The 12,761-nt window shown below is 40.5% G+C and overlaps 1 protein-coding gene across 3 annotated transcripts; it reads right to left on the bottom strand.

Annotated features, from left to right (window-relative positions):
* Nucleotides 1–173: 173 nt before the first annotated feature.
* LOC103369620 (bifunctional apoptosis regulator) lies at nt 174–10,831 on the bottom strand. 3 transcript variants are annotated; one of them, XM_008298373.1, is made up of 9 exons: nt 10,672–10,831; nt 9,129–9,429; nt 5,976–6,074; nt 5,333–5,426; nt 3,132–3,304; nt 2,803–2,947; nt 2,324–2,503; nt 1,707–1,903; nt 174–1,320 (listed from the first exon to the last, which is right to left on the bottom strand). In XM_008298373.1, the coding sequence occupies exons 2-9, from the start codon at nt 9,419–9,421 to the stop codon at nt 1,128–1,130; spliced, it is 1,374 nt and encodes a 457-aa protein (XP_008296595.1). In that variant the 5' UTR covers nt 9,422–9,429; nt 10,672–10,831; the 3' UTR covers nt 174–1,127. The 3 variants fall into 3 exon arrangements, with proteins under 3 accessions (XP_008296595.1, XP_008296597.1, XP_008296596.1); XM_008298375.1 differs by having other exon boundaries at nt 10,643–10,681; XM_008298374.1 differs by lacking the exon at nt 10,672–10,831 and adding an exon at nt 10,395–10,631.
* Between the last annotated feature and the right edge of the window lie 1,930 nt (nt 10,832–12,761).

The following is a 12,761-nucleotide window of genomic DNA, read 5'->3' as shown; positions in this document are numbered from 1 at the left end:
GAGTTGGGGATTAACAGATTTGAATAGGTCAGACTGGTCCCAACTAGTTACACAGTTGGAGTTTACAGCTGATGTTTAAACTACATTTAGCAACTGTGTATTGTAAATACCACCCATCACCACCCTTATGATGGTCCTTTTCGTGTGCTGGAAGCGGGGCGTAAGTTTTTTCTGGTGGAGATAGGGACGGGGAAGGACCGTGTTTCCGTGGATCGTTTGAAGCCTGCTCATGTACTCCAGGATGACAAAGTGGAGCTGGCACGCCCTGCCCGCCGGGGCCGCCCTCCGAATCCTATCTGTGACAGCCTCTTCATTCCCACTTGAACAGCTGAAGCATGAGAGTCCAACAGACTGCAGAACTACAAACCCCGACATTTGACACGTTTCAATCATGTTATCAAACCTCAGAGCGAATTTCCGAACAGCTCTGTAGCACTGATGTCACAGCCAAAGCCACACTGAAGCAAAGAGTGCATAAAAATCTATTCAAAACGGTAAAGACTTGTATACAATTATAATACCGCTTCGTTCAAACTGATACTTTTGAAGCAGCAGTTGTTCATTTACCCTAATCGTGGGTTACATGCCAAAAAGATATTTGGTAACAGAAGTCAAACAAAAATATACGTATCCATGCTTGTTTTGATCCATCTTGAGTAGCTAAGTCTGTATATGCATAAAGAACTCACCATTCATTGGACAACAGGCTACAGTTATGTCAGTGCTACAAAGCTATGAGGAATTTCCTATGAGGCAGATCTTTACCACCAGTGTTTAAACATAACCTACCATTTGCATAACTGCCCCTGGAACCATTTAGGCATTGTGGTTTATGAATGCACTGTGGATGCAGAGAGATCACTACAGTCATCAGTTCAACTCTGGAACGTCGTGGGTATTTTACTGCCTCTCATCTCGATGGTTTTGTTTCTCCTTCAGTAGCGCGGTGCCTCTCTTGTTCCACACGGCAAGACGGGAAGCAAGAAAACTTCCTGTCCAGCAGCAAACAAAGCCAGTCTCACGTGAGTTTGTGGCTGAAAAGAAACGTTTCTTTTCAGCAACTGGACTCCTGGTTATTTTATTTTTTGCTGTGAGCTGTACGGCATTAACTGAGCACATGCAGTCCGTTACAGCGCCTGTGTTTCAGGATGCATTAGTTGCTGAACCACCAGGTCTATATTAATGATGGGGCTGAAGTAGAGAGCCCAGTAGAAGAGACAGTTGCACACAAACTGTGGGACGAAAGGCCACAGGAGGGCAAAGGCGAATCCCTGAGAGAGCATCTTCCACAAGTGGTTCCCCATTTTTTGCGGCAGAGTCCTACAGAAGGACACAGATTAGATCAACACAGGAGCTTTATAGCCAACAATTTTACATGTCGTTATTCTCTTGAGGTCTACTTTGGTTTCTAATGAACGCATACTTTCTGAAACTAAATTTTGGTATGATTCAGAGGGTGACACTAAATTCACTTCCAGGTAAAATGCAAAACAGCAAACATGGCATTAATAAAACATAAAAAAGGCTATGTGTTTGCTGACAGCTGCGAGCATTTGACTTATCAGTAGTAGTCAGTTGGAGTAAGAATCATGGCCAATTAAACAGTGTTGTCAATGGAAAAGGCCTATATCTAAAGTTAAAAGTATTTGTGTGACGAAGGAAAAACAAAAAAAAAAACAGGAACAAAGCACAAAGACTGAGTGTACCTGATTCTGGCTCTTGTCCAAAGCCTCCATAGGGCGCAGCCTTCCAGCACAGACAGCAGCATGGCATTAACAATAATGAAGCGGGATGTCCAGTAGTGGACGGCCAACCAGTCCCAAGCAAACTCTGCAATTAGCTGGTATGGAAGCAGGCAGTATTTCACAAGGAACTCTGCCCACTGTCGCCAGCTGGGCTCCACCTAACGAACACGGGAGCATAACAAACAACAAATGATGAGCTCTTTTAAATCATTAAAACAGTTAGTAAAGCAACATAGATGAATTAAAGTTATATTTTACAGGCAAATCCGCCATTGTACAAAAATGTCTGCAACCTTAACAGATCAGTTTAATTAAATAAATCCCATCAACTATTCAGACGTTATCTACATCAAAATGAGTAAACTAATCAGAACAATTTTCACACAGCAAATTCTCTATATGAAAATCAGACCAATTCTGACACTGAGCCATTTTAATGCTCACAGTTCAATCTTAATCCAGTATGTCAGCAACAATCGCAGCATTGTGTGCAAAAAAAAATGTACCATCTGTTTCATGTTTGACCCATTACACTGGATTTAATGAGAGCTGCAAGTTAGTTTTTTGTGAAGTACCACCTGTGTCTCAAGGAATCTGCTCTCCACTTCCTGGTCGATGTGTGCGATGGCTGGACAGCAGGTGTGCAAGAAGGGCAGGAAGGTCTCGGAGTAGTCAAATAAATACAAATAAAAGATTGTGAGACGAGGGGAGCGCTTCAGTGCGTACAGCAGGAACAGAGACTTCCCAGCGTTAGCCGCCTGGTAGAGTGACACAAATAGTAGAAGCACAGTTACTTCATAGTGAATTTAACAAATATGACAAACACCCACACGAGAAACTCAGCTCTTAAAATCGCAACTGTGGAGTATTTTGCTCATCGAAGGAAAACTAAAAACAAATAAATACTAGATTAGGAGCACCTAGTTTGTGCTATAGTAATAGAACAAATGTTCCATTCAAACTCATGTACAGATTACAAAAAGTCCTCAATGCCTGCACATGAAGTAGACCAACTTAGGCAATTTTAAAAATACATTTGTTACTTGAGGTTGCTCACCTTGTATTCCCAGAGGTTCTGTGGAGGTTTGACCCCCAGGGCTTTAACTCTGTCCAGTTCAGCCAAAACAGCTCGTCTGTGAGCCTGATTTTCTATGCTGTAAGGAGATTTTAACAACTCCTCCTCCCCCAGCATCAACAGGAGCCTGAAGCAAAGAAATGAACACCATATCTAATAATGAACAAGATGAGCCACCACACTTGATACCATCGGCCAACTTCTAAGGGTACTAGCATAAATGCACAGCATGATTTTCATTTTCCAGGATGAAATGTGTCTGCATGACATTTTACCAGGACAAAAAAAAGAGCAAAATATAATTTCTCTACCTTCCGTTGACGTTTTCCTGCTGGAAGGGTTCTCTGTACAGCTGGGCCCAGGGCCCCAACTGCTCCAGCCAGGACACAACCTCCTCCGGTGTCCAGCGAGACACAGGTTTACTGATCAACAGGTCATGTTGTTCTACTACACCATAGCTCCAGTGATACACCAGCACCATCACCTGGACACAGCCAATAACGTCACTGACAAACAGTACAGTAAACCCAGGTGCACTCTATTTGCATTACAACACATTTGCATTTGGATGCAAAAAAGAAGATATTTGGCTCACGACTCGGTTGTGACGAGTTGGGGATTAACAGATTTGAAGAGGTCAGACTGGTCACAACTGGTTACACAGTTGGAGTTTACAGCTGATGTTTAAACTACATTTAGCAACTGTGTATTGTAAATACCACCCATCATCACTAGATGTCACTAGATGTATTAGATTTGCAAGTGCACCAACCTTCTCTCCATTTCCATGACAGTTACAGCATGTTATTGAGTTCTCTTTACTAACCTAAGTTTAGCTAAACCTCCCTTTATTTGTGTCATTTGATAATGTGACAAAATCACTGCAAATAAAATATATAATATCTAAGATGTATTTCTAAATATGACTGCTGTGCAGGACATTTTACCCTGTACACAGCTCGTCAACAAGTCAGGCTCAGTAAGTGTCCATCTAGCACCATGACAACTTAATAGTTCAAAAACAGTAAGCACAAGTCCAATGGGTGCTGAAAAATGATAATGAATAACAGTACAATGTGCTTACGTTATTTTATTCACCTACAGGGAGTAGGTATGTTTTCTGGTGAAACAACTAAGCTGTAAAGACAGAAAGTAACCTATCTTTAGATTTCTGGAAATCAAAGGGCAAGAGATGTGTGAAACGAAGAGTGGAGAGAAACAGGACTCAAACTTGCAAGAGTCAGCGGACCATATGAAGTCACATTAACTACATCTAATATAAATGTTGATTAAATCGGGATAGGCTCCAGCCCCCCCGCGACCCTAGTGAGGATTAAGCGGTGTATAGATAATGGATGGATGGATGGATGGATGGATGTTGATTAAATCAAAGCTTAGTGCCTGTGTAATCTTATTCTGGGCTTTACGTTATTTGTTTTTCTCCTCATGATGACTGTTTCTGATACAGTATCACTGATCTGTTACTAATCGTAGAAGCCATATCTGAAGCGAGGAGTATGCAGAACACTTATTAGTCCAGTAGATGTCAGCTTTGAGTGGTGACAGCTGTCGCTGGACAGAGGACAAAGAATATTTTGTAACCGCCTTGCCACGTTAACACATGTAGATTTGTAAGCAAAAGTGCATTTAACAACATGAAGACCTATAATGGTGAGCCTTTCATCTTCCACTGAAAGCAGAAGTTTGAACTCTTGTTATTTCACCAGACACTATTAAGCAGTGAGTGTCAATTATATGTCTGTCTATACAGCGGCTCTATGGCTTTAAGTTTAAGCTTTGGTACTAATAAAAAACTACATGCATCTTAGTTTGTGGGCAAAGTTGTCTTTCTGTGCAAATCTTATGAACCAAGGAAAACACAAACCCAAAAAGCATACAAAACAACCTGATGCTTTGCACACAGTTCATGAATGGATATCATTATTGAGTAGATCCATTTTTGGAGAGCTGAGCCTTGGTCTGAGGTCAAAAACAGAACCATGCTGTAATCTATTTACATGCTCCCAGCAGCAGACACACAGACAGACATAAATTTACTGCTACGTGGCAAGACACACAGTGATGTTGCTCCCAAGTGCCACATGGACAAAATCAACATGGTCTGTTTACATCATTTGAACAACTGACCCCTTCAGTCACCACTGTGGCAACCTTTAGATATTACACAGGATTGCTAAAATCGCTTTGGGTAAAATATACAACAACTTAAAATCACAAATGTTACAAATGTAAAAAAGTGAATGAAGTCATGAAATTATTAAAGTGGTACAGTATGATAACAGTATAGCAAACATGAAATGACTGCTCGATACTGATTCAGTTTGCAAGTGTTTTTCTCTCAAGGAACATTTACCAAAATCATGGGGTAAATGAGTGTGCATGAGGTAACAGGAAAAATCATTGACACCTAAAGGGCATGCAGTGAAGCATCAATTTTCACTTGAGGTCATTTTATTGTGGGAGTTGTTATTTTCTGCTGTTGTGTACTTACAGCCACACATGTGAGTGCACTCAGGACTCCAGAGAAGAAAAAGCCCGCTCCTTTGTGCTGGTTTGTCCTTGATCGACCTAAGTTGTCACCATATCTAAAAAGAGGAAGATGAAGAGGACATGTATGTGAAAGCCGTCCCATGTGCGTCAGGACAAAGAGATCAAATACAGATCCAGCATCAGGCAAATTAGCAAAGACAAGGCCTGTATTGTCAACAGGGAATTCCAGCGAGTTTAGGCATTAAAAGTCTATTGACAGTGTTGTACAAAGCTATCTATAGCTTCAACAAACCACCTCAAGTGATGAAAAGGATCTGTTGGGTTTGGAGCTAACCAGATGACTGCAGCTAGAGGATGCGTTAGCTTCTGTTACTGCTAGCATAACACACCTGAATCTCATGTTGCATTGTGGGTAATGTAGGTGCAGGTTTTGATGAGGAAGAAGAAAATGGAGGATAAAAAAAAGATCATATCTTTTGTTCTAGTGGATCGAATTTGTCTCAGTTTTAGTATAAACTGTCCACTGTGTGTCTGACAGCGAGTTCAAGGCTAAATTTGTGCAGTGTTAACTTTTTAGTGTACACTAAATGGTTGCAGTCTTCCACAGTTTTACACCTAACAACTTGTATCATACAATATAGTACCTCTGGAAGGCCAGCAAGCTCTGGGAGATTTTGGGGTTTGCCTGGATTTCTGCTCTTCTCCGCTGTACAACCTCTCTGAAAAGCTTGTCAGTCGCATCCCTACAAAAAAAACAGAATATTGTGAACACAATTAATAGACAAAAGTGGAAGGTACAACAACAACAACAACAACAACAACAACAACAACATAAATACATAAATAAAAATAGTGTGCTGAAGGTATAGATATGCTCCTTGGTGTTTCTTCTGGCATCACTTGACTTATAGTAGCTCAAGCTGATTAGTTCTGACTTCTGTAAGAGCACAGAGTGAAATTGTCCTTCCACAGCCACAGTGTGATCAGTCTGAATTTGGATTGTGATTCTTCTTCACACTTCATAAACTGCGAAGAAGTCTCTGTGATACATCATGTGAGTAACTGTTCTGTTTCAGTTCACCCCCTTAACATCCGCCAAGACTCGTGAAAAATAACCAATTAACTTGTTCCACCATGACATCCATCCACATTCTTACTGAAAAACAGCTAAGAGCTTGGAGGCATTTTGATGGTTAGACAAAAGGGTGCAGCAAATGGTGATTTATTAAGCATGGCCATATAGATGACAGAAATCAAATCAAATCAAGTCTATTGTCATTTTCCTGTACATACACAGTAGTACAGGCAAGATGAGAGAACGTTTCTTCAGGATTATTCAACAAGCAAGTTTTGCGGAATGCACGTCTGGGATAAGACACTAAACTAAAAAATAAGAGACGAATATTATTCTGTGTGCACACATTACAAAGTAAGGAACTGTTATTGTTGTTGTATTGTTATCCTAAAATTGGGTACACATTGTTTGAATTGTGAAGCTTTCTGCTTTAAATGATGAGCCAGACTGGGCTGATGCCAAATACAGCAGCAAAACCTTCACTAGTCTGGTGTTTAAGGAAGTGAGTGTTAAGGGGTTAATGACACTTTGCAACATCTGAGAAACTTCCCCCCTTGGTAAATACAACATTTCCAGGCAAGTGAAAATACCCAAAGTTGTTCATTTTCACTCTAAAACATTGTGTGCACTATGTAGTGACTGTGCAATGATATGCTGACGTCAGTAACAGTGTACAAAGACATTTCCGATGCTTTAGATATCATACTAACATTTTTAAACTGATTTATACATGTTCCCTGGAAACAGGGCAACAGTAGTTTCTGACCACTTAATTTCCAGATATCTTTGACAATGGGATACTTGTGTCTAACGGCAGGAACTTGCTTCCTCTTATTACGAACAGTGCAAAAAAATACACATGATTTTTGTTTACTAAACTAGTACACTTGGTGTGTCAGTGTGAAAGTGAAACAACTTGGCACAGGTAGCGCTATATGAAGCAACAACAATTTAATGATGGCCCACATCATTTAAAAGTTCTGCAGGACAACACACACAACTACAGCATCTCATTTCTGCTGTGGATACATATGGAAAATACAGGTGCACCCTTTTATCACGCTAAATACACATTAACAGGGACATCTAAATGTTGGCCATGCTGCTTTTGTCCAATTCTAAATACATCCATGGAGGCAATATATTTGGAAATTGCCATTTTTTTAATATCTTTTTTTTGTATTGGGCAGAATACAACCATTCTTTTGTAAAACTGATATGTCTACGTAAAATTCTATGGATTTCTACCCAGAAAACTAAATTATTGTGACAGAAATAATCACCTAAGATCAGAGAGTAACAAAAAGGAAAATTTTAACAACAGACCAGATTACATTTATATCAAGAGAAAATTTGAATTGAAGGTCTATTTATGTATTTGTTTCGCATGTTTGATTGGTTTCTTCTTCTATATGTTATTTTTTGCATAATGTATAAAATGACATATCTATTTTCTTTTGCTTTCTTAATAAGTCATTCTGAAACTTGTGAGAATTGCTACAAATGATCCTGTTGTTTCTGCGACTCTACATAATGGTATGCTGAAAAAATATGTGGAAGTCTGGTGCTGGTAGTACTGATAGCATAAATTATACTGTCATGCTCATCCTCCATTTGTTAGAAAAGCAAACAGAGTATTAATTGATCTTCCAGAGTTGTGGTAGTGCAGTTAGCACTTGAAATAAAAGATTTATTGGCTGTGGAGGAGCCAAAGACATGCCTACAGAGTAGGACAGGGTGATATGCCCAAAAATATTTGTCACAACATAAATAAGAAAATTTGCGCTAACGATATAACTGACGATACAATTGACACTTAAAAAACTGCACAACTTTATTGGTGCAAATAAAAAAAGAACTATTTCTTTTCCATTTAGCAAGCAGCTGTTTATGATGTGCATTAAAGTGATATTGTACTAAAATCAATAGTGTACAAGTTGTAAATTGCTTGCTGACAATTTGCTTAATCAAAAGGCATTTCAAATGGAAATGGCTGACAAATCCTGAGCATAGCAATGCATAGTATTCGGATCTCAAAATTGCTATCGGGACACCACCACAGCCCTACCGCGTCAGTCGATGCACTAAATTCACCCTCCTCCTCAGTCGCCCCCACGCTTCTCGCTCCATGTGCATTAGACCGGACGAAAACAACAGCACTGCGCGTTTCACTCAAATTTTATCGCGATATTTCAATTTCATATCATTCCCTAACATTACACCAGTACTACTGTGCACGGTATGATATGACCCAGCCCTTCTGCAGACGATATCAGAAACCGAGATTGGAACCATGCAGGCAGGGAGCTGAATAACCAAGTTTCTTCATGTTCAGTAGAAACATCACATTCTGACTGTGATCAAAATCAGGATAAGACACAAAACTAAGCTGTTCGAGAGGAGTCTGTGCAGTCTGCACCTGAGGTTAACTGGTTTACCCCAAGTTGCAGTACAGCAACTAGTGGCAACATCTAACATTTGAAAACTTTGGTTTCATTGTTGAATTAAAAGTGAGAAAACCGGTTTGTATTCCCATAAACGAAGGTCTTGTTTTGTACCAACACAGGTATGAAAAAAAAATAGCATTAGAATCACAAAACTTTCAAATGACACCCATGTAAAGGTTGTGAGTAGCTCTCTGTTGACTTAAGGGAAAAGTGAACACAGTTGTCAGATAATCAAACACTCAACCCCTGACATGGTGTGGATGTGAGAAGCATACCTCAGCAGTATGTTGATTTTAGGAAAGCCTTCCCACTTCTCCCGACACTCAGGACATTCGTTCTTGTGTGAGGACTCCCACCATAGAGCCAGACAGTGGCGGCAGAAGTTATGGCCGCAGGTTAGGGTGGTGGGGTTGACTAAGATGTCATAGCAACAGTGACATGAGAATTCATTTTCTGAGATGCTGCTCGTTGACAGCTTTGACTGAGGAGATTCAGACAAGTAAGGGGGCTCATCCATTAAGTCTCCCAGGCCGTCATCCGCTGAATCCCACTCCATCTGGTCGAACATATCCAAGTCTGAAGGGCAGGAGAGGCAATGGTAATTAGGACCAAAGGGCACAAGTGATATCATTTTAAAGAATAAGCAAAATATGCAAAAGCAAAAGCTTCACAGAGACCAATAATTAAAGGACCATACCATACTATTTTTTTCAAACCATACAGTTGTATTTAAGATTTCTTATGTATTTGTCAAGGAATGCATTTGCTGTCATTCATTTCTTTACATTATGATAGCATCAGTAAACTATTGGAACTGTCCTGGGTTGTGTAACATCGAGGTCACATTATGTTGTGCCACTGCTTGACACTGCAGTAGAGGCTGCTTGGTTTTATAAATTAACTTCTCAGTCTTGTTTTTGATTCATCAACTATGTGCTTAAACTGGAAAACGTCAAAAAGAGAAAGTGTCAGTCCAAACCCAGCTTACAATCATATAAAACAAAGGGATATAATTCTTGCATTGGCAGTAATTAAAACCAGCAACTATTTTCATTTGATTATACAAGTTTGTGCTACTTTAATCCATAAATGCAACGTTTTAAATAAGTAATACAGATTAGATGTTCCCTGTGATGGATCTGACAAGGCAAGGGTCATGTTTGATTTCTATTCCATCGCAAATAAATGAACTAATTAGTACATCAATCTAAATTCACACTGCATTCGTTGTAAAATAGTCAAAGTGTACTGTAAATTAACCGTGCTGAGTGCAGTACAGCTAAAACTCCTCTGACACTGAGTAAATCTGACTGACATGGGATATAACTAAGTCATCTGAAGCAGTATTTCTGAGGAGATTCACAGGCAGATATACAAAACAAGCACCAATTCACTTTCATTTTTAATTTAGTTATAGTCTGAAGGAGGTGTGTCATGACAGCATTTCTAACACAAGGAGCTAAAAACAAACCAAATCGAGAGCTGCTCGAAACCAAAACCTAACAGAAAGAAAACAATGACTCAAGTCATATCTTACATACTTTGACAGCAACGTTAACTGCTCACATTCTGATGTGGACGCTAGCTTTACTCTGTCGCCGGCTAGCTAGTCGTTAGCTTCGAGCTAAGACAGCAACAACAACATTTACTGCTCTTCCGCGATGCAGCAGGAGCAGTTTACTGACACCCAGATGAACTCTCATTAGCTTGTGGACTGTTGTGCTAGTTAGCCTGCTAATGACAACTTAACGTTAGCTACTAGCTACCTTTGCTAACTTAGTAACGTAACTGCTTATCAGCGTCGTTCAGTACACTGACCCGGTCGCTGCTCGCCTCAGTGTTGTCCTCCGACAGCGGAGCAGCTGGAAGGTGACATGACTCTCCGGCTAACTAGCCCCCCCTGTTAAATGAAAGCGTCCCCGCGGCAGACAGATGTTTGCGCCTGAGTAGCCGTAGCCATGACTGCTGCTGTGGAAACCCCCCCGCACGCACACACGCACGCGCACGTCAGACAGTGTCGTCACTTGTCGCGCTCCTGATCTCACCTGGCCGAGGTGAGGAGGAGGAGGAAGAGGAGGAGGAGGAGGAACTGCGCCCGAGATCCCCGTCCCAGCTGCTCTCAGGCTTTTAAAAGCTTCCTCAGTTCAAAGTTCGGCTGTGATCGCGTCTGAGTTTCGGCTCCTTATTATCCGCACGGTGATAATAAAACAGTAACCTATTAACTTACACGTTGGCTCAGAGACCTGCTGGCTGAGGCACCTTTCCCCTCAACTCTCCACCTGAACACATGCTGAGGGACAAGACTGCACAGGGCAGAGAGTGACTAAGGACATTTATACTTCACCTCAGTGAGAAATTTACTTTTTACGCCCTCAGATTTACCGGTTGCTTTTAATTTAGATGATTAACATTGAATCAGCTAATAAATTGAGGTTTAGATGATCATAAGTTAAACAGTACATAAAGCAATGAAAGTTGGCCCTAACTTGTACTTATTGATGCATCAGGGATTTTACTTCTTGTACTTTAAGTTATATTTTGATGCTAATTTGTGTACTTTTAATTCAAATTTTTACTTGTACCAGAGCGTTTCTAAATTGTGGTTGCATTAAATGGAAAAGACACCCTTTCTTTTATCAAATCTGTATTGAACAGTACTTTTAGAAATGTTGTTCACTTGTTTTCACTTTGAATTTTGAGATCTGACTCAATGTAAGTTCTGAGTACTGGATGCTTACATTTTCAGTTTTAATCTCTGAACTTCACAAATAAACTGTGAATTTGGAAATTCAGACCATATAATTAGATCAATAACACAACTATAGTTAGTAGTTGTCTTTCGGAATAGATTTAATAGAAAAACAGTGAAATGAAGTTGTACATGTGTTGCATTGTTTTGGATTTCACCACCAGTTGCAGTTCTGATTGTGTTAGAATGGTCAGATGAACCAAATACTCATGCTGTGACTTGCTCGCAAAGTGTCAAAATGTAATTTTCAAAATCAGATGAAAACTGCATAATGTGGAGAAAACTGAGTCAGGAGTGACAACGGTGGGTTAACGCAACAAAACAATGATAAGCACCTACACACAATAGAATATGCAAGGTCTGATGTAATGAAGGCCACGCATCATAGAGATGCAATTTAACATTTATTTTTCTCCTCAGTCAGCAGACACCGTCCAAACTACTAAACAAAGGACATACAAAACATTTTAAATACAAGTTTCTGAAAAAATTCTCGTAGATTAATTGTGGGAACTGGACTTCCTTGAGTTTCTTGAAGACGTTTCTCCTCTCATCCAAGAGGCTTCATCAGTTCTGACTGACTTAGATGGGAGTTCCAGATACTTGTATCCTAAAGAAGCCAATTAACACCTGAGTTTGGGTTTCAATTGGGGGTTTGTTGCTCCTCCCCCTCATTATGTGAGTCATTAGTGCTCCTCCTGCCACAAAGGGGGTTGGTTTGGGTCTTTTGTGGCGAGGTGTGAATCATCTTCCTGGGGAGAGATCTTAGGACTGAACTGTAAACAGGTGAGAGGTGTTGAAAGATTTTATTTATTTACACTAGATGAGTGAGGAATCGGATATGGTAGCTGCTTTGACTTTGACTTGCAGCCTAAATCTTCACCATTATCAATAGGACTAGGGTCCCGGTGGGGGGCTGGAGCCTATCCCAGCTGATTGGTGTCCCCTGCCTTCACCCTGAGTCAGCTGGGATAGACTCCAGCCCCCCACCGCGACCCTAGTGAGGATTAAGCGGTGTATAGATCATGGATGGATGGATGTCCACCACTCCAGGGTTCAGATTTTATAAAGGGTTAAAATACTTCCACACCGAGAAAGACTACAACCAGAAGGTGGCAGCAACGCGGCGGTAAGGACTCCAACGAAGAAGAAGGTGGCG

This window comes from Stegastes partitus, unplaced genomic scaffold, assembly GCF_000690725.1.
Source record: "Stegastes partitus isolate 25-593 unplaced genomic scaffold, Stegastes_partitus-1.0.2 Scaffold1310, whole genome shotgun sequence".
Taxonomy (NCBI): domain Eukaryota; kingdom Metazoa; phylum Chordata; class Actinopteri; family Pomacentridae; genus Stegastes; species Stegastes partitus.
This window is presented reverse-complemented; position numbering and strand designations above follow the sequence as displayed.